The sequence below is a fragment of the Stegodyphus dumicola genome, chromosome 8, assembly GCF_044657685.1.
Source record: "Stegodyphus dumicola isolate Sdum_Otavi_A_Nest chromosome 8, ASM4465768v1".
In the NCBI taxonomy this organism is placed as follows: Eukaryota; Metazoa; Arthropoda; class Arachnida; order Araneae; family Eresidae; genus Stegodyphus; species Stegodyphus dumicola.
Genome location: NC_140775.1, coordinates 69314991 through 69336964, shown reverse-complemented (window position 1 = coordinate 69336964; position 21974 = coordinate 69314991). Strand labels below are relative to the sequence as shown.

Sequence of the window (21974 nt, the reverse complement as noted above, 5' to 3'; positions counted from 1 at the left end):
GTATTGCTCACACAAATTTATGGTGGAATGATTGTTTCTTCAATAATGATGTATGTATTTAGTGCTAAAGTTAAATTAAGAATCAGTACTTTCTACAGATGTTTCGTTATAGAGTGGAAAAAATAAAATGGAGGTGTGTAAAGCTGAGTAGAATCAATAAGAAATACTGATTCTAAATAGGAAAAGAATTTTATTTAAAGCAGTATTATTAACTGCATGTTTTGTACTTTTCTGTTATAAAGTTTATCTCGTTAAATGATTTGAAATTTTGTGAAAGCTTGACTTTTATGTTTTAACCCCTTAACTGCCGCGGAAAACGTACAAGATTCATTTCCCAGTGCCACGGTTTTTCACACAGGCGCGCGCAGTTATGCGTTGTATTAGGGGGAAAATAAATGCAAGTTTTACTTTCTAAAAACTGTTTACTTTCACAAAATAAAAAATAAAAGAAAAAAATGAATGCACAAAATTTGAGTAAAAGTATAATAAAAAGATGTAAGTATAATAAAAATGAGGGTTTTATAATAAAAAATGTCCCTAAATGGAGTTTCGATCAATTCATTTTTAGACCAGTAAAGTCTAATATCAGGTTTCATTGTTATACCTTGGTAAATCAAGTATGCCTAAAAAAACATATTTCTTCTGAACTGGTTGAATGCCACGATTTTATTCTTGATTTTTTGTTTGCAAGGTGTTAGTTCATATACTCGTCTACAAAACGGTTAGTTTCAGTAACAATATGAAGCACGAGCAGTTCAAAAAAGATAAATGGGTTTGAAACATCCGTTATATCTTTCTTTATTCCTGGAACCTACTACAAAAAGTAAACGAAAATGGAGGACACAGGACAAAAAAAAAAAAAAAAAAAAAAAAAAAAAAAAAAAAAAAAAAAAAACGTTTTACTCAAACAACACTAGCCAATACCACGCAGTCATTACTTTCACTGCTTTAGACACACCTCTCTCTCCAATTTCTCCCCACACTTCTCTGAAATAGTATTTTCCTTCGCATATTTTGTCAAGGTCATTGTGGTGTTGCATTCCAAAGCTTTGCGAATAATTTTACGGGTAGCAGCGTAAAGCAAATGATAGCAGTTTGGAAGGACGTATATATACGCCTGGGGCAGTTAACGCATCGGCTGAGCAAAGGCGTATATATACACCCGCGGCAGTTAAGGGGTTAAAGAAAGAGTATTTTATTATTTAACGAAACCCTTATCCTTGTATAAAAGCAAATATATAGAAATTGCAGTTTTTAGCCATAATAAAATTATTTTATTCATTGCATATTTATTATTTAGATAATTATTTATTTAATATTTTCAGTTTTTCCTCTTCTCTTTTAGTTGTATTGGAGATGAATTTGAATTCAGATTAAAAGATGAACTTGCAAAACTTGGCATTTCATATACAGGTATCATGCATATAATTCAAATCATAAATTGTTGCTCATTTTAAATGTTTGAATTACTCCAATAAAACTTAAATTTAGAAGAAAATTCACTAATTTAAATGCTATGGGAAGAAGTCTTTCTTACTTCATTTAACTGAATATTGTTTCCAGAAACTGTTACTGCTCTTTTCATTTCACATCTCTTTTGTTCGGAAATGCAGTATAAAGGAATTGGATAAAAATAAGATATTTTTTACTTTATCTATTTCAGTTATATTTGATTGTAATATAAAAATCTTAAATATTAGATTTATACTCTTTTATGTAAAATTGTTTTTAATTAAAAGGAAATTCTTGAATCTTTTAAATGCCATATTTTTTGGATGTATTATAACAATACAGCATTTATTACTTTCATTTGCATGAAAATCTATACTTCATTGTTTGATTTCATAATTTTAAACTATGTAATTAATATCTAGGTTGTTGAAGGAAATATGAGATAAAATATTTCAGTTCATTATAGATATAGATATGCAATTGAACCCTGTAACGAACTTCAAGGAATAGAAATTTGGTTTCACCATATCCAATCTGATAAGCAAAAAAATGGGTCATTTCATGAAATAGTGTAAAATTGAGTTGATGAACCACAAAACAGAGCTGAATAGCATTTTAACATCTCCAGAGAAAAATAAATAATTACAATCACTATGTACAGTTACTAAACTTCTATTTTACTTAAACAATACTTTAATAATGTTACACAATAAATAAATTAGTGCAGTAGTCATGGTTTAGATACATTCTTCCAGTTACAAGTCTCCATATTTATAAGTAGCAATTGTTCTGACAATGACAGATTGTAACTTCTTTGAAAAGTGATGTTTCAGCTACACTTCTTCAGCATCCTTATGCTTGGCCTTTTTAAACTTTTTCCTTTTTTAAAAAATATTTTTTTTTTTTTTTTTTTTTTTTAAGTGAATAAAAATTATGGAGTTTTGATTTTCCCATGGGCTAACAACTGCAAATTTGACTTGCCAGGAACTGTATTCCATGTCTATATCTATTTAGTTGCACTTTTCAAATAATATTCACGTAAACTTGAAACAGAAAGCTTTATTTTTACCACTTGGCCTACAGATCAATTCATGACACAAAAAATTTCCACAGTACAGAATGAAAATAGTCAAGTAAAAGAATGTACAAAGTTTCCTCTCTCTGGTAAATATGAAAAGTGAAGATAATTTTATCATTAATCTGTGTAAAAATGTCCAGTAAGAATGTTTTAATTTCCCTCGATACATACACACTGCACAAAAAAAAGGGGGGACACTTCTATATCTTTCGTTCTACTGGGCTGATTGAAAAAATTCAAACTGCGTTTTCCATGTCACTAAAGCGCGACTTAGGAAATATATTAGGTTTATATACAGCATTGCTCTAGCATAGGTATTTTGACACAAAATCCAACTTTACTGAAATAACATACCAATTTTTTTACATATTTTGATTCTATGACTCAGATTATGCCTAGATATTAAATTTTGTAATTTTTGGTGAGAAATTAAAAAATTTATCTTGGTGCATTTTTTCCAGTTTGAGTCAAGAATAATTCACTTGTTGAATTTCTTATAGCAACCTATTTTCCTTTCCTTTTTTTCATTGTCTGCGAGCATAAGAAAAGTTATTGTTCATGCTTTCAAATAATTTTAACAAAGTGTGTAAACCAAATTTTCGTTATTATCGCAGTCACGCTTTCATGTCTAGGAAGCACAACTTAGGATATATATTAGATTTATATATAGCATTGTTCTAATATAGGTATTTTGACACAAAATCGGACTTTTTGTCAAATAACATACCAATTTTTTTCCATACTTTGATTCTACGACTCAAATTATGCCTAGATATTAAATTTTGTAAAATTTGGTGCAAAATTTACGGAGGTATTCAAAAATTTATTTTGGCACAATTTTTTCAGTTTGCGCCAAGCATAATGCACTTGGCGAACCTCTTAATATGTGGCAACCAATTTTCCTTTCCCTTCCATTATGCTGGAGTGGGGAAAACCTCGTTTTTACCTTTTTACATTGTGCATGAGCAGAAAAAAAGTGTGTTTCTACTTCCAAATAATTTTAGCAAAGTGTCTAAACCACATTTGATGTTTTATCGCTTTCAACAAATATGCCAAATTTCAAAACGTGCCAAAATGTAAATTCACGTATATCAGGAATTTTGAATAAAAAAAATCTTTTTTTTTTTTGCAGGTATGCTTAGAAATACATCTACTTTATGATGATGGCAATAATTTTATAGGTTATAATTCAAAATTCTTTTAGAAAAATTTATAAAAATTATTTAAAAAATGAATTACGAAAAATGGGTGAATTTTATTTGGAATGAACCTAAATTTTGAAATTTGAAAGGAAGAGTCAAATAAGTTTAATAAAAATAAAAAAAGAGATATTAACAAATATATATCAAACTTAATTAACATTGAGGTGCTAAAATTTTGAAAACTAATTTTTTAAAAACTAATCGTGCGATTTTTGCAAAACTTTTTAGTTTGGCAAATTTGAGTTGTAAAATTGAAATATGGAAAAAAATTGTCATGTGATTTCAGATAAAGTACGATTTTGTGTCAAAATACCGATATCAGAACAATAATATATGTAAGTCTAATACACATCCTAATTTGCGCTTTTGAGACATGAAACACTCAAGTTGAATTCCCTCAATCGGCCCAGTAGAACAGGAAGTATAGAACTGTCCCCTTTTTTTTGTGCAGTTTTCTGCAAAGTCGAGCTGCAGTAGCCCTTACAAACAATAACTGAAAACCTACAAAAAAATAAGATTGCAACCCCCTCCTATTTAGAAGACGAAACTTGCCAAGCATTTTAAATACTCAAATGAAACAAACTGACAAAAATAAAAAAAATAAAAAAAAAATAAAAATTATTTCTTAGATGGTGAATCATTTTTATAGCTCAAGCCTGTAATAACCTATTCACTAATTCCTCTTTTCCTAAACAGTGAAAATTTCAAATTTCCATCCTAGTATCAGCCTTGAATTGGGCTCTGTCTGATAACTCTATCAAAGAATTTGAATGGAATCAAAGACATGAAAGGCTGGAGTAAAAAATTGCAAAATTATAGCATCAAATCCATAAACAAGCTAAAAGAGCTTAAAAACTTAATAAAAATTACTTTTTATTTATGCAGACTGAGATAAAAAAAAAAAGTGTAAACAGAATTTGAATAACATATGAAAACGTAATAAATGAAAATTCAATTCCAAAAAACATAAAAGAAGAGTTCATAAAATCTATAACATTAGAGCAACAAAAGATTTGAAATCAGAAAATATGAATTCAATGTGTCCTTTAGCATTAATAGTAATTCAATTTGCTCAATAGCATTATATATATGTATGCGTAATAAATTGCAAAAAGTGAATAATAAATTTATAATTTTATAAAGAGAGAGATTGATTAAAAAATATGTAGCAAAAATGTACAGATAGAGAGGCCCGAAAGAAGCAGATTTTGTTAATAAAATTTGCATGCAAAGGCTATACAGGGCACTGTTGAGAAGTTGGTAAAAGTGTTTTGTTACCATATACATTGTAAGATTCAAAAGTTCCCGGACTGAGTCTAAAAATTTTTTGCAGTAGTGCAAGTACGAGAATGTTTTTGTGTTACTACGTTCTCTCCCTTTTCTAAAAGTGGTTTGTTTCAAACCACATGGTCGAAGTATGTAGGCAGGTGCGTTTAGTAACTGGTGATAGAAAGAAATGGCATCAGTTGAGCAGAGAATCAATATCAAATTTTCTGTTCACTTGGGAAAGAGGGCTACAGAGACTTTCGAAATGTTGAAACATGTGTACAGAAGTAAAACGTTACCGAGAATGCAAGCTTTCGAGTGGCATTGTCATTTCAGAGAAGGCATGGAAAGTTTCAAAGACAACGAACACTGTGGCTTTCCCGTGACTTTGCGCACTGATGAAAACATCAAAAAGATGTCTGCGGTGGTAGGTGCATACAGGCAGCTAACAATTGGCCAAATAAATAGCAGAATCAGTTGGGATATCAGAGGCCATATGTCAGCGGATACTGACTAAGGATCTTAGCATGCATAGGGTGTGTCAACACATCGTTCCCCGCATGTTAAAAGTGGATCAAAAAGGAATTTGAATGAAAATAGTGGGAGACTTAATCTCAGCTGTTGATAAAGATCCTTCTCTTCTTTGCAGAATTGTTACTGGAGACGAGAAATTGTGTGTTTGTATGACCCACAAAGAGAGCATCGGCAACGTGGAAATCACCACAATCTTCATCGAAGCAGAAATTCTACCAAGATTGCTCTAAGGGAAAGGTCATGCCAGAGGTAATCTTTGATATCCAGGGCTTAGTGCATCTAGAATTTATCCCTGAAGGATGCTTTCTGAACAAAGATCTCTACATCAAAATCCTGCGTCATTTGCACGAGTCAATCCGGAAGAAGAGACCAAAAATGTGGGCTGAGCAGTCATGGGTGCTGTTTCATGACAATGCTCCTGCTCACCAATCCCTGCTCGATAATGACTTTCTTGCGAAAACAAAAACACCTGTTTTGCCTCAACCTCCTTACTCAGCTAATCTTGCACCCTGCAATTTCTTCCTATTTCCTGAATTGGTAAGATGCTTGCAGGACCTTCAATTTCAATCTTCAAATGAAGTTAAATGTGCGTTGCACGCTGAATTAGCGGACATGGCCAAAAATGAATTCCAGACATGGGGTGATGAACTTTACGAGCCCTGGCAAGTGTGTTATTGCACAAAGGTCTTATTTCGAAGGAGCATGTGTTTCTGCAATTTAATTCATAATATTTTTAACATTATAGACTCAGTCCAGGAACTTTTGAATCCAACCTCGTATCATCATTCCCCATGTAAATTTTGAGCAGTCTGCATCATTTCATGAACACAGAGCTCAATAACATGCATTTTATCTATGAGGTTGCAGATGAAACAGAGTAGCAACTCAAAAGAGGTGCGGAGAATAATTCTTCGGTGCTTCCTTTGAGTAGCTTTTGTTTTGTAATAAAAAAATATATAATAATTTTTTATAAGAGGAAAAGTATGTGTTGTGTATATAGTTTTGCAGTACTTCCTTGTTAAAGTGGTCTCTACACGAGCCTTTTACAACATTTCAAATTTTTATGTTACATATTGCCAATTTGTTGACTAACCTTGGTTACCGGCGTAACTATTAAGTATCAGTTCTTTTTTCTTTGGTAATTTTTAATTGCGTATTCTGTTTTCAGAGGAAAAAGAGTTACGGGAGAAAGGTTATGATAAAACTCCTGATATAAAACTTGATGTTCCAATAGGTAAGCCATATTTAGATCAGTTTTAGACTTGCTTGATTTATAAAAATGTTTATATTACAATCTGACCACCTGACAGCTTGTGAATATTTCATATATTTCTCATTTATCATACTCATATATTTTAAATATTTTATTTGCAGAATTTTGTTATATTTGCTATATAATATTTCATAGATTAACTTGAAAAAGTTAATATTTATTATTCTTGTTCTTTATTATTAAAGATCATCTGAATTTTTCAGTACAAAATCCAAAATTGGGATGCGTAATATCTGGAATGATCTAATACCTTAATAAATTGGAATTGGTTTTATTATCTATTTCGTATTTTGTAGACATTTAATGAAATTTTGACTAACAAATTCAACGATTTTGAGGTGAACAATGGCAACACTGTACAAGGGGGGGGGACATTTTTATCTCCAGCATGCCAGGCTGTGTATCAGAAATTCTAAAGATATGCTCTTTTTTAATTATTTTATGATATTGCTGTTGAACTGAATTTCCCTGATTTAAGTGCAAAGAACGTGATATTTAATAAATAAAGGTAGCACAAAAAGTATTAAAAAAACACTCCTTTGGACGTAATATAAAAATCTATTTTTTTTAATAAAGCAATAAGAATTTTTAGTTATAAGAATAGTTTATAGATAGCAAACACACACAGTGTGTGACAAGTTATGGTCAATTGATCATCACCTGCACATGCCAGAAGGCATGGCAGGTGCATAATGGAAAGGGCTTATCAGAATAACAAATCACTTATTCTTAAAATTGTACTAAATGGCATATGAATTTGAAATCTATTTTTCAAAATTTCTCCTTGTCAACCCACTTTACAATGCATTTGGCAGAAGTTTGTAATCTTTGCCAATCGTAATAGGTTACCATATTTGTTAAGTATTCAAATTAAAGCAAACAAAAAACAAATTAAATTAAAACAAAAATTGTTTTAAACATCACTTTTTGAGTGATTTTTCAGGCTCCTATGAGTTCATGATCATGTGATGATAAAAGCAAAAAATAATTTAAAAAAAATATTCATCAGATTGCATAGGGTTATGTGATAATCAGTAGGCTTAAATTCAGCAATAAACTGACAGAATGTTTTTTGGTTTGAGATGCATGGTGAGCAGCAAGATGGCTACAAAGCCAAATTATTGATCATACAGACTTATGCTACTCAAAAATTTTGTTTCTTTCAACATAGAGATGTTTTTATTTAGTCCTGATGTGAAGTTAAGAATCAGAACCCTACATATGCTTTATTATGAAAAAATGTCTACTGAGCATGCATAAGTTATGAAACTATTGGAATCTAATTTTCTCTCTCTCATTTTGGAAAAAACTTCCTTTAAAAAAAAAAAAAAAAAAAAAAAAAAAAAAAAAAAAAAAAATTGTTGTTGCTAGGGAACTCTGGATTTTAGTTCATTCCAGATACTGGACATCTAGATTTGTTGATTTTTTGTTTTATGTAAAATTAAAAAAGTAAGAAATTTATATCTCCACTATAAAATACAAATGGAACTACTATTCAAGATCAAACAAAAGCTGTTACCAAGCAGTGCCAATAATGGATAAGCATGACATAATGCTTTGTATTTGTGTAAACCCAATTAATTCTCAATAAGCCAATTTGATTTTTATAAAAGAATGATATGAAGTAACTGCTATGTCTGTTTTTCAATCACATTTTGGAAAAATGATTAAAATTTGGGATTTGTTTTTTTGAATTGGAACAGCATAGAGTATTTTTTAAATTATGGGATCCTGGTATTAAAAAAGTGTGATTTATGTGAAAATGAATAAATACTGGATGTGAATGTAAAAAAATATGACAAATGATTTAAGGTTTAATATATTATGTTTGTAACGTATTGATTGTGTAACTAAAGAATAATCTGTTGCTTCAAACTTCTGCCAGAATGACTGGTGCAAGTTTGCTGAGATCTCTGCCAGTTTTCATTGTCTATTGAGCTTCATAATCAAATGTGATATTTTACTTTGTTGTTTATGTCTGAAATGCAGTAGATAACATGAATATCAGTCACCTGTTGATATTCAGATTGTTGTCTCAAATTGTATAGCTCAAGTTGATAAATAAAATAAATTTGTTAATAATTTTAGGCAGGATTTTTTTAAAACATTTATTTGGCTTTTCTACCATAAACTGCATTTTTTTTATGCTTATTTATCTAGAATTGGACATTTCCCGAGCTTTACAGGTAGTTGAGCTTTTATTGTATAATGAATGATCATGCTTATTTGCATTCAACTTCAATGCAATAAGTTTTCTAAAGCTTTCTTTTTTAGTTTTTATTGATGTTGCTAACTTTTTTCCAATATTTCCTATTCCAGTGTATAGTAATGAATTCCATTTGACTTATTTTAATAAACTGCATTCATATATTTTAATGCTTAACTATTCCAGCTGTTGAAGGACATGTTATCAACTGGATTGAGAGCAAGGCATCATTTGGTGATGAAGAAAGGCATAAGGAATATCTCAAAAACCAGTACTGCAGTTACTGTAATAGGTTAGAGAATATTTGATTTACTTTATTACAACACTGGCACATATTAATTTAAAATATAAATGTAAGAATATTTAAATGTATGATAAAATTTCAACATCTTCTGCTTGTGAACTTTTAGCAGTTTAGCTTCCTTGTGCTTCTCAATTAAATCACATCTCTTAAGCGAGCACAAAGTACTATGTGTACCAAGAAACCAATAATCGAAATGTCCTTGAATTTTTTTAAACTAGTGTTAAATAAATAGATTGGATATAACTCAAGTATTTTATTATATATATATGTGTGTATTACAATTAAATTATGTTAAATGCTAAAATTATAGCCTTCCGAAGTATTACAAAAATGCAAACGAAAAAGTTGAAAATCAGTGAAAAACAAAATGAGAATATTAACGAAATTGAAGTAGTCTAGACGAAATGACCAAAATATTAGAACAGTCGTATTGAGTTACTTTTGCTTTGGCCTAGACTACTTTGCTTTTGTGTTTTACTGGCTCTCAACATTTTCTTTTGCATTTTTGTAATACTTTGGAAGGTTATATTTTTGGTATTTAATATAATTTGATTATAATATAATTTTGCAGCTAAAGCACAATTATTCCTTTGGCTTAGATAGCGTTTATATATTAAAAAGTTTTTTGTAATTCCTTTCTCCCTCGTCTCTCTGTGCAGGGTGATTCGCTACCAGTGTGACAAACTTACAGATGTAGGGGGGCATAAAGACTATTTGGAATCACATAGCATTGCAGGGTCCAAAACACCTTCGTCATGCAGTAGGAGGGTATTTAACGAGAAGTCACGTGACCAGCGATCATATTGGAAGCCAGCATTTGCAAACTGGTATGCAAGTCAGTAGGATGGATGAGTATTCAAATGTTTAACTGGGTGTCATGGACCTCAGGTATGGCATTGTGCTCTGTGCCTGTGCCAGGAACGTTTCCCCACTCATGCGTCATACGATCTACCTAGAAGTTTATGTGACACTGGTTGTTTCATGAGACCAACCATGAATCAAGAGTGAAAGACAAGGATGCCAAACAGTGAGAAGAGTGTCCTATGTCTGGCAGAAGGTGATCTGAGTATGAGTACTTGAGTGATAGCCCAACTATTGAGTTTGTCCCAATCCATAGTATGGAGGATACTGTCAGGAAATCAATGCATTTGTATCATTTGCAACATGTCCTAGCACTGGAGTCTGCAGATTATCCACTCCAAAGGAATTTTGCATTTTGGTATCTTCAAGAGAGTGTGGCAAATGGCGCATTTGCTATGTCGGTATTTTTCATAGATGAGGCATTTTTCACAAGAGAGGAAACATTCAGTCAACATAATGCCCATTTTGGGGCTTTGGATATCCCCTGTAGTACATGAATACATGCAGCTCAAAGCCGTTTCTCTGTCAGTATTTGAGTCGACATTGTTGGAAACTACCTTCTTGGACCATACCTTTTTCACCTTTGTCTGGATGGTAGGGCGTACTTGATCTTCTGCATGAAGTCATGACCAGACTAATTTAAGAATCACATGTTTCTTAGTTGTTACATTATTCAATGTGGTTCCATCATGATGGACTACCCCACACTACTACAATGGAATCGGCCAACACCTAAACATTATGTTTGGACAGTATTGGATAGATTGTGGTGCTCTTGTTCATTGGCCTGCTAGATTGCCAGACCCATCATACCTGAACTTCTGGGGTTAAATGAAGGCACTGGTGTGCGAGATCCCATTGTTTCAGTTGAAGACCTTGTTATTCGCATCTCTGTAGTTGCTGGGGAGATACGAGACGCACCAGGACTTGGGTAGAAGGCATTTCGTACCCTGTAGTGCTATGTTATTCCAAATCGTCTTTTTGCCCCTACAATCCTGTAAGTTTGTTGTACTCATAGTAAATCACCCTGTATATAGGACTTCATTTCAGAGCTAATTTTTTAGCTTTTTGTCTGCTTATTTTTCTAAATAGCCACTTGGGCTACCTACTGCTAGGCATCTTTTAGACACTGATTAACAAGTTTTCTTTTTATTGATTAATTAATCGCCTTATTTCATATGTTATAATGCATACTAATGGCTAACATGGTCATACATAATTTTTTCCAGTTTTTGTTCCTTACATTTACCATTGTAGTAGTGTGCTTCTTGAGTTAGTCTGGTCATGACTTCATGTAGAAGATCAAGTACGCCAAGTACGATCAAGTATGCATACTGGATAAGGCACTATATTCAGATATTTATCTTGATTTCTGTTTCTAATGGTAGATTTGGCTGGCTTGGCAGGTAACCTGATATATAACATGAATAAGAGCTTAATTTCCTAAAAAGTTCAGCACAAATCCCTCTCATCTAAAGCAAAAAGACCTTGAATTCTTTGCAACAATGAGGAAACAAACTCATGTAATGTTATAAAAAAAGTGTATGTATATGTAAACAAGAAAATATAAGGTTTCAAAAACATCTGAAATGTCGAAAATGTTTGGATAGAAATTTAAGCTAAATACCTAAACCCTCATTAATGGAATCTCAAGGTACCAAAATATAAAAAATTCATGTTAACTGGGGACTCAGATTTATTTTTCAAATGGGTTTTTTCTACACATTAACCATTTGCAGTATACAGGTTATGTACATACTATAGTATATTTCACATGTTAGAAAACATTACAGTACTACATTAATTATTGTACTGTAACTTGATAAAAATGTATTCATAGACAATTTTCTGGTGAAAACTCATGTATACTTTGCTGCTGCAGGTGGAAATGAAAATGCCTGGTAACTTCACAGCCATCTGTACTCATGGCTTCCATAAAACTAGCATCTGGATGTTGCAGCAAAATGTTCTAAACTGTTCAAGGCTTGTAACACTTTCTGGGGGGTCGGGAGAATGAGATTGTCCTCCTCACTTTTTTCCGGTGACATTTCTTGCACTTCAAATGCACCTGCTTGTACATCAGATTCCACTGGAGCATACTTGAAAACATTGTCATTTACACTAGCAAGCTCCTCAAAATTAGCACCAGGTTTCACAAGATCTGCTGGAATATTCCATTCATTGGGTGAAGTGGTATCCTTATCACCATCTAACTCATCAATAGTATTAACATCTTAATGTTTCCAGGCTCTGCTAAAACAGCTTTGTATATATTGTGATGACATGGATTTCCAGTATGCAGCGATAGCTTTCATTGCATCAATCACACTCCAAGTTGGGCATTTTCTTATCCTTTTCAGCAGCGTGAATTGCAGTTCTCACAGGTTATTTGCAATGAGACCGGTTCATGCGAGCATGTCTTGATTCAAAGGCTAAAGACAACTTACTAATTCAGAAGTCAAACAACAAAAATCAGCGTTATATTTACAAAATTTTCACAGGACTAGTTTCGATGGTTTTACCGAACCATCATCTTCAGCTGCAAAACCGCAAATGAACAAGATAGGAAATAATGTTTAGATAAGATAACAAAGTCTGGACAAGAATAAGCAAGTGGCGCCATCTGTTGGCGAAACCAGAACTAAAACATTATTTCTCTAAGAGCCGAAGGCAAATTTGGATTGGAATTAGGATCGTTAACTAGAACAGAAAGATTTTTATGAATGTGAAATGCCTCTAGAAAATCCAGTTCTCCAATGGAAGATGTTTTTTGAATAATTTTGGCAGCAGAAAAATTGAAAGTGTGATTTTCGGACCAACAATGTTGAGCAACAGAAGACTTCTGTGTTTCCTTTTTTCTAACATATGCCTCATGTTCTTTGACGCGAAATTTTAAGGCTCTCTTAGTTTGGCCAATGTAAATTAAACCGCACTGGCAAGGAATCCTATAAATACCCCAGGAATTCATATCCGGAATGGGGTCCTTGAGTATAGAAGTTGGAATTTTATTGATGGGAGAGTAAACAACCCGAAAGTTAAATTTCTGCAAAATATGTGCAACTTTATAGCTAATTGATGGAAAGAAGGGAATGACAACAGAATTTTTATAATCTCCTAAAATAAGAGTGTGGCTTTTAGTGTGTTGAGATGAGAATTTTTTAACTGCTTGATTAATAATGTTGGGTGAAAAGCCCCTGTCAATAGCTATTGCTTTTAAATAATTTAGTTCTTCATCAAGGGCTAGTTTGGAGGAGCAAACTTGAAGAGCACGGAAAACATAGGAATAAAATGAAGCTAACTTTTGTTTAGTCGGATGACATGATTTAAAGTGTGGTGGAAGGCAAACCGATGAAGGTTTACGATAAACTGTAGTACTGAAGTTGGATGTGTTACGTGTGACCAGAATGTCGAGAAACGGAAGAGAATTGCAAGTCTCAAGTTCAAATGTGAACTGAATAGCAGGATCAATAGAATTCATTGTTGAAAGAACTTTATTTAAATCATCTTTATTACCTTCAAACAGGGTAAAAGTATCGTCTACGTAGTGGAACCATGCCGGGAAGTTTAAAGTTTCAAACAATTTTGATTCATAATAATGCATGTAGATATCAGCCAGGATGGGACTGAGGGGGCATCCCATGGCTAATCCCTCAGTTTGCTTGTAATATTTATTTTGGAAAACAAAATGTGTTTGTTTCAAACAGAGTTGAGTGAGAGAAATTAGCTCATCAATTTCGATGCAAGAGAAATGAAATTCGCGAAGTCTGGTTTCTAGACATCTTAATGCACCCTCCACTGGGACATTGGTGAATAATGATTTTACATCAAAAGAAACCATGAGTAAATTACTAGGAGAAATGTTTTTAACCTTTTTTACAAACTCTATTGAATTTTTTGTGTAAATGTTATTGTCTAATAGAGTGGAAAATCTAGAAACTAAATATTTAGCTAATGGATACGAGGCAGTACCTAAATTTGATAGAATAGGGCGGAAAGGAACACCACTTTTATGAATTTTGGGAAGAGCATATAATCTGGCACAATTCGCAATAGATGGGATAAGCGAATGTTTTAAGTTGCTTGAAATGATTTGCGAAGATTTGATCGCAGTTTTTATTTTCGACAAGTCCGAAGGTGAAGGATCTTTAGAGATCGAATTATATGGTCCTTCGTTTAAGAGTTTAGTGACACCATCGATGTAAGTGTTCTTATCCATGACGACTATCTGGCCACCTTTGTCGGCCTTTGAAATGATAATATCCGGGTTAGAATGAATTTCGCGCATTGTAGCTCTTTCCCTCGCAGTTAGATTTGGTTTCAAAGGTTTATTATTGAATTTCACATTATGAGCGATAAGATGCCTAATCATTTCTTTCTGTGAATCTGAAACTTTACTGAACTTGAAAGCTTTTTCGATAGGAGCAATCACAATTTCAATTCAATCAAATCACACTTTCAATTTTTCTGCTGCTAAAATTATTCAAAAAACATCTTCCATTGGAGAACTGGATTTTCTAGAGGCATTTCACATTCATAAAAATCTTTCTGTTGTAGTTAACGATCCTAATTCCAATCCAAATTTGCCTTCGGCTTTTAGAGAAATTATGTTTTTGTTCTGGTTTCGCCAACAGATGGCGCCACTTGCTTATTCTTGTCCAGGCTTTCTTATCCTATCTAATCAAAATTGTTTGAAACTTTAAACTTCCGGGCATGGTTCCGCTACGTAGACGATACTTTTACCCTGTTTGAAGGTAATAAAGATGATTTAAATAAAGTTCTTTCAACAATGAATTCTATTGATCCTGCTATTCAGTTCACCTTTGAACTTGAGACTTGCAATTCTCTTCCGTTTCTCGACATTCTGGTCACACGTAACACATCCAACTTCAGTACTACAGTTTATCGTAAACCTTCATCGGTTTGCCTTCCACCACACTTTAAATCATGTCATCCGACTAAACAAAAGTTAGCTTCATTTTATTCCTATGTTTTCCGTGCTCTTCAAGTTTGCTCCTCCAAACTAGCCCTTGATGAAGAACTAAATTATTTAAAAGCAATAGCTATTGACAGGGGCTTTTCACCCAACATTATTAATCAAGCAGTTAAAAAATTCTCATCTCAAAACGCTAAAAGCCACACTCTTATTTTAGGAGATTATAAAAATTCTGTTGTCATTCCCTTCTTTCCATCAATTAGCTATAAAGTTGCACATATTTTGCAGAAATTTAACTTTCGGGTTGTTTATTCTCCCATCAATAAAATTCGGACTTCTATACTCAAGGACCCCATTCCGGATATGAATTCCTGGGGTATTTATAGGATTCCTTGCCAGTGTGGTTTAATTTACATTGGCCAAACTAAGAGAGCCTTAAAATTTCATGTCAAAGAACATGAGGCATATGTTAGAAAAAAGGAAACACAGAAGTCTTCTGTTGCTCAACATTGTTGGTCCAAAAATCACACTTTCAATTTTTCTGCTGCTAAAATTATTCAAAAAACATCTTCCATTGGAGAACTGGATTTTCTAGAGGCATTTCACATTCATAAAAATCTTTCTGTTGTAGTTAACGATCCTAATTCCAATCCAAATTTGCCTTCGGCTTTTAGAGAAATTATGTTTTGTTCTGGTTTCGCCAACAGATGGCACCACTTGCTTATTCTTGTCCAGGCTTTCTTATCTTATCTAATCATTATTTCCTATCTTGTTCATTTGCGGTTTTGCAGCTGAAGATGGTGGTTCGGTAAAACCATCGAAACTAGTCCTGTGAAAATTTTGTAAATATAACGCTGATTTTTGTTGTTTGACTTCTGAATTAGTATTTATTCGGCGTGTTATTGTGTCTTAATTAAAGACAACTTGTTGAATTTGAAGGTGGTGAGTGAACTTTTACATTTGTTAAGTTCAGATTACATATGTTATGGGCTGTACACCTGTACAGTGTCATAAGATCATGCCTATTCTGAGTCGCCATTTGGCTATTAAAATGGAGAAGCCACTTATGATGAACTGTCGATCAAAATTTTCTTGTTATGAGAGTATATTGATGCAAGGTAAAGAACTGTTTATGTTCTTAAAACAGCATGGTTTCTCAGACTTACTGATCATCCAAGGATGGTATTTTATGACTGCCATCTCCATTAAATGCAAAGATAACTGTTAAATATTGTTTGTCACCTTTTATTCTGAAGGTGCAACTTACAAAAGATTGTAAAAAAGAACAGTTTCATCTATATTGTAGCATCACATGAGGTATACTTTTCTCTCACTTTGTCAAATTCATACAACCAGTTGTTTGCCCCTTCTTCATCAATTTTGCTTTACCGAAAATCATTAATGATAAAATTGAGTGTCTCTTTTGCAACTGGTACAAACAGACAACTGAAATGTGTTTCTTTCTTTTTTCTTTTTTTCTTTTTATTTTTGTTATAAGGGGTTTTGTCCCTGGGGGACTATTGTTTTTGTTTTGCAAAGAATCACTCTGAATGTCAGTTTTACTTTTCAAGCTCTTGCCACCAAATATTGTCGCCCTGTATTATATTTTAGGAAATTAAATAATGAAGAATCTGCATAAATATATGCAAGTTTCTCACATTGTGATAAAACAATGGTACCTAGAACCATCAAATTTTGAATGGCCTAATCCTACTGAATATGGGCATCTGGAAGCCCAAATTTGAAATTTGAAATTTGTTTTATTAACTATTTCATATTTTGTAAAACATTAATTAATTTTTGATTAACAAACTCAAGGATTTCAAAGTGAGCAATGGCAGTGTAGTACAGAAAAAAACTTTTATATCTCCAGGGCATGAGACTGTATATCGGAAATTCTAAAGATATGCTCGATTTAAAATTATTTTGCGATAGTGCTGTTGAACTGAATTTTATGGTTTAAGTGCGAAGAACATAGTATTTATTAAATAAAGGTAGCATACAAGATGTTATGAAAAATCCTCCTTTGGACATAATTTAAAATCTGAAACCTTTTTGATTTTTTTTTCAATCTCTTTTATTTTTAACTGAATTAAGGTTCCACTTTAAGTACTGCAGTCTTCAAGCATTGTGGATAAGGTAGATTTGGCAAGTCCATACTTTTCGGCAGTTGTACTTTTCTTCAATGTACTACAGTCTAGTTCCTCTAGGATTTTTAGTTTTGTTTGCAGGTATTTGCCTGTCTGCTTCCTCTTGGCTATGACTCGCACTCTTATTGTTTGCAACTTAACATTAGTTGTTGTGTCCTGACAGCTACCAGTGTGCTATCTACAGGACTGTTGAACAGTGCTGTTAGAACTTTTTGAGAGTAAATACATGTTGGATTGCACTGAAAATTCATATATAACTAAATTACTGCCCAGTAAATCTCTGTAAATATTTTTTTGTAAATACAGTTTATTTAAATTTTAATTGGACTTAATCTTTTAGACAAATTTAAGGAAGTGCACAATGCGTAGTTTGTGCAATTCTAGAATGTTTTTTTAAGTGAAAACAGATCGATGTGCACATGGACACAGAGTTTGTGCAATTCTTTGACTTCTTATTTTGGTGTTGTGTAGCAGCCATCTTGAAATTGTGCCTTCCTGGCGCCAATCTTCGCGTCAAAAACGAATCACCAACAAACAAGGGGCATCCAATAGTAAACTTTTACCAAAATTTAAAATTCATATTAAATGAAAAAATTTAATTATGCAATGGAAACAATTTAATATGTGCTAACTGAAATTTGCACTACCTGATAAAACTTCCTATAAGATCATATATATATACCTTGTTGCCGGAACCAGAATTTTGTTTACGTTAATTAAGTGTTTACCTTAAGCGAATTCATGTTAAAGGGGTGTACTGTATTAATAAAAAAGAAATGACAAATTTTAAATGACAATGTTAATTATATAGTCTTTCTTATCAGGAAAACAAAATCATAAAAAATGTAAGTAAAAGAAGTCCTCATTGATCTTAATATGGGTTAAAAATCTCACTTTAATGGGAGGGACATGTAGTTCAGTGTTAAAATATCATTTCTGTTTATCATTTTGTATTATGTTTTATTCAGCATTCAAAATGTTATGCTTGTGTCGTTTTCTAGTGCATGAAAATCTCTAGACATTTTATTTTGTGATGATTATTTTACTGGAGGTTAGCACATCAGTTAGATTTTTCATGGTTACATAGTTCATTTGATTATTACATTATTACATATGTGATGTAGTTCAGTGTGGGACATGTAGTTCAGTGTTAAAATATCATTTCTGTTTATCATTTTGTATTATGTTTTATTCAGCATTCAAAATGTTATGCTTGTGTCGTTTTCTAGTGCATGAAAATCTCTAGACATTTTATTTTGTGATGGTTATTTTACTAGAGGTTAGCACATCAATTAGATTTTTCATGGTTACATAGTTCATTTGATTATTACATTATTACATAGGTGATTTTGTGATGATTATTTTACTGGAGGTTAGCACATCAATTAGATTTTTCATGGTTACATAGTTCATTTGATTATTACATAGGTGATTTTGTGATGATTATTTTACTGGAGGTTAGCACATCAATTAGATTTTTCATGGTTACATAGTTCATTTGATTATTACATTATTACATAGGTTATGATGGCTATTAATTTTTTAAGATAGTTATTGCATATGTTGGGCATTTCATGTTATAATGATTATATAATTTGTATTGTTTGATAGTTCATTACAATATGTTTCATAACTGCATAAAATATCTTTATATTAAATATGAGTTATGTACTGTTTCTTAGGCATGGCTTTTGGGATCTGGTCATAAAGAACTGTATTTAAGCAGCATTTATAAACTTCTATTCCTTCCACAGACTATAAACTTTCTTTCCATAGATGATATTTACATCATTAAAGAAAGAAAAGAAGTAAAATATTTTACATTCTGAACTAATATATACCAAGTGACAAAATATCCTGTGACTGAATAAGCGGTGATGCCGTTCATAGGGTAAAAGGCTAATAATAGTTTACACCTCTTTCACATGATTTTGCATACCATTCTATCATTATTGCAGTACGAGGTAATGTTTTTATTACCAAATATTTTCAAATCCATGATTCACTTTTAAAAGTGAATCATGCATTTGAAGACTGCTAGCTGAAGGGAAGTTTGATTAATTCAGACATTATATCTAATGATTTTACGTCTCCATAAATATAGACCGATGTATTGACTAATATGTGTTGCATTTTGCAAATAATAATAATCAGCGGGTTGTGGCCAAAGCAAAATATACAAGTTCTATGTATACCTGAAATGAAAATGTCTAAAAACATTTCAGTGGGAAAGAAATTAGTTCATTCTTTCCAAGCAGCAGCCAATTCAGAAATAATTTTTTTTATTCCCCAAACCAGAAAACAAAAACTTTTGACATTCCAGGTTAATATGTGTGATGTCATGATTTAAATTTAATGTAATATAACAATATTTTCTTAATATTGATAAAAGAATGTGAAAATACTAGTTCATGTCAGTTATTCTAACCTGAAACAAAAAAGTCACCAACAGCAACTATTTATTTAAAATGGTGACATTAATGAACAATTTTCAACAGACAGTGACATCATGGACTTGTATATTTCAGTAGCTAACAAAATATAATTAAATTCTTTAAAAATTATTACTTTCCTAATTATTTTCAAGTAATAAATTTTGTAAATTATAGTGTGAAAGTAAATTTTTGAAAATATTGTTACATGTTTTTCTACATGTACGGATTCATGAATTTGGAGTGAATAATGATGGCACTTGATGAAGTATCAAAACACACTTTATTAGCCAATATTATTCAAGACTCATGTTTTACAGTTGTCAAAGAACTACTTTAAACATGCTGAAACAATCAGCCACATAGCCTCCAGGCTATAAAAGTGGAGACAGCTTCATGGCAAAAACCCTGCTCAGTCGTTCTCGGAACTCTATGTACTCTCGAGACTCTCCACTTTACAACTTGCGATGCACTCGATGATACACTAGAGTACAACTCCCATTCATTCGGTCATTCCCGGAGCACAACACTAAGATAAAACTCGATGCACTAACTTGCGATACACTAAGAGACTCTCGATACACTCGATGGCCAACTTGGTACTAGACTACGAGACACTCGCTTGCTGACTCTTAACTGACTCGACTAAGCACTCGCTGACTATCAACTTCATGGACTTGACACTAACTCTCCGCGTTCCAGCAGGGTTTATATAGCTTTTGGCTTGTGTTCGAGAACATTCTGGGCTAAACCAGTAAGAATTCGTTCCAGAAGGTTGTCCATTCATCTATGGCATATCGCCAATTTTGTTGCCAAATGGGCGATTTCTCACCAAATGTGGCAACCCTGTCTTCCTTCGCCATTTCTGGCAACCTTGAACCTGCTATACGGGGAAGCTATCTTACCACTCCTGGACATTTCATAACACTGCCCCCCACAAGGACTGCACATTCCTGGGCTGTGCAACCCTTGGTCAGAAGCCAAATTCGATACAAAGAAAACGTAATAAAACAAATAAATAACTAAAGAAACAAATATTTACACTATGTATGAGTTATATACACAAATTAACCACATGACAATTTTAAACTATACAAATCAAAGTTTAGAATGAATTTCAGTCTCGGTCTTTTCATTAAGTTATACCCGGGTCAAATACTCTTCCACTGCAATTCTCAGGTGTATTTTTGTTTTGCATATCACAGTCTGAAGACTCAGTCATTTCAGACTTTCCATTCACAGGAAGATCTAAAATAGTTCATTCATCTCTCTGTAGTTTATTCGCATCATGTATATCATGTATACAGTTCACCTCAGTATTTTTAGCAGATGGTACATGCTTATTTACCTCTATTTCGTGGGAAGCAGTTCCAAATTTGGCATTATAGTTATGGATAAAATCCGATTCTTTACAAACAGAAGTATCCTGGTTTAGAATCAAGTTTGTGTTCGTACAAATTGCATTATGAGGCACACACGTAGCTTGAAATATGGCTGTATCTTCTAGCAATACTCAAACACTGCTTAAGCTGTATATTAGCTTCTCCCATCTCTGCATCACATTAATTTTCAGATGGTTCAATACTTGCTAACTGTGACTTCATAACTTCACTATTAGTTTCTACCAACTTAACAGTCGCATTTTCACTTTCTTCCACCTCTATTTCAGGCACTTGAGAATTTAGAACTTTATTTCCATGAAATATTTCTTCACCTCTTTCAGAAGCTTTACAAGCCCAGTATTATCTTTCTTCCAGTTCAACTTCAGACACCTGAGGATGAGAAGCGTCTTTCCCGTCTTTATCTTCATCTTTTCGATCTCTTTCTTCAATCTCGTAAGATGTTTCATCCTTTATTTCTCTATCTTTTTCGGACACTTCACCAGCTACTTCCTTCATTTCTTCATCCTTTGATTCTTCAGATGCCACTTCTGTCATTTTCACATCTTCTGTTCTGGCTCCAATTTTCTTTCTAAACTCCACGATGTCACTTCTAATCTCCTTTTGCTTCACTACCATCCATTGCAGTTGCTCTTGTAGATTGCTTGTCTGGCTTTTATTTCTTCTTGATCTGCTTTCATCTCTTCTCGCCTGGCTTTTATCTCGGCCAGTCTGGCTTTCCTTTCAGCCTTACTATAAACACGCTGAAACAGTCAATGACACAGCCTTCAGGCTATAACAGTGAAGATAGCTTCACGGCGAAGTACCAGAGTACAGCACCCGACTCTGCTGGGTCATTCTCAGAACTCTACGTACTCTCGAGACTGTCCACGCTACAATTTGC

General features: G+C 32.8%; 1 protein-coding gene across 1 annotated transcript in view; it reads left to right on the top strand.

Moving 5' to 3' along the window:
- The window catches only part of LOC118201125 (CDAN1-interacting nuclease 1), a 98321-nt gene that overhangs the window by 74543 nt on the left and 1804 nt on the right, over window positions 1–21974 (top strand). Inside the window, exons 9-11 of the mRNA XM_085822996.1 lie at window positions 1346–1413; window positions 6701–6766; window positions 9198–9303. Coding sequence (XP_085679122.1) covers window positions 1346–1413; window positions 6701–6766; window positions 9198–9303 — 240 coding nt within the window. The remainder of the gene's footprint in view (window positions 1–1345; window positions 1414–6700; window positions 6767–9197; window positions 9304–21974) is intronic.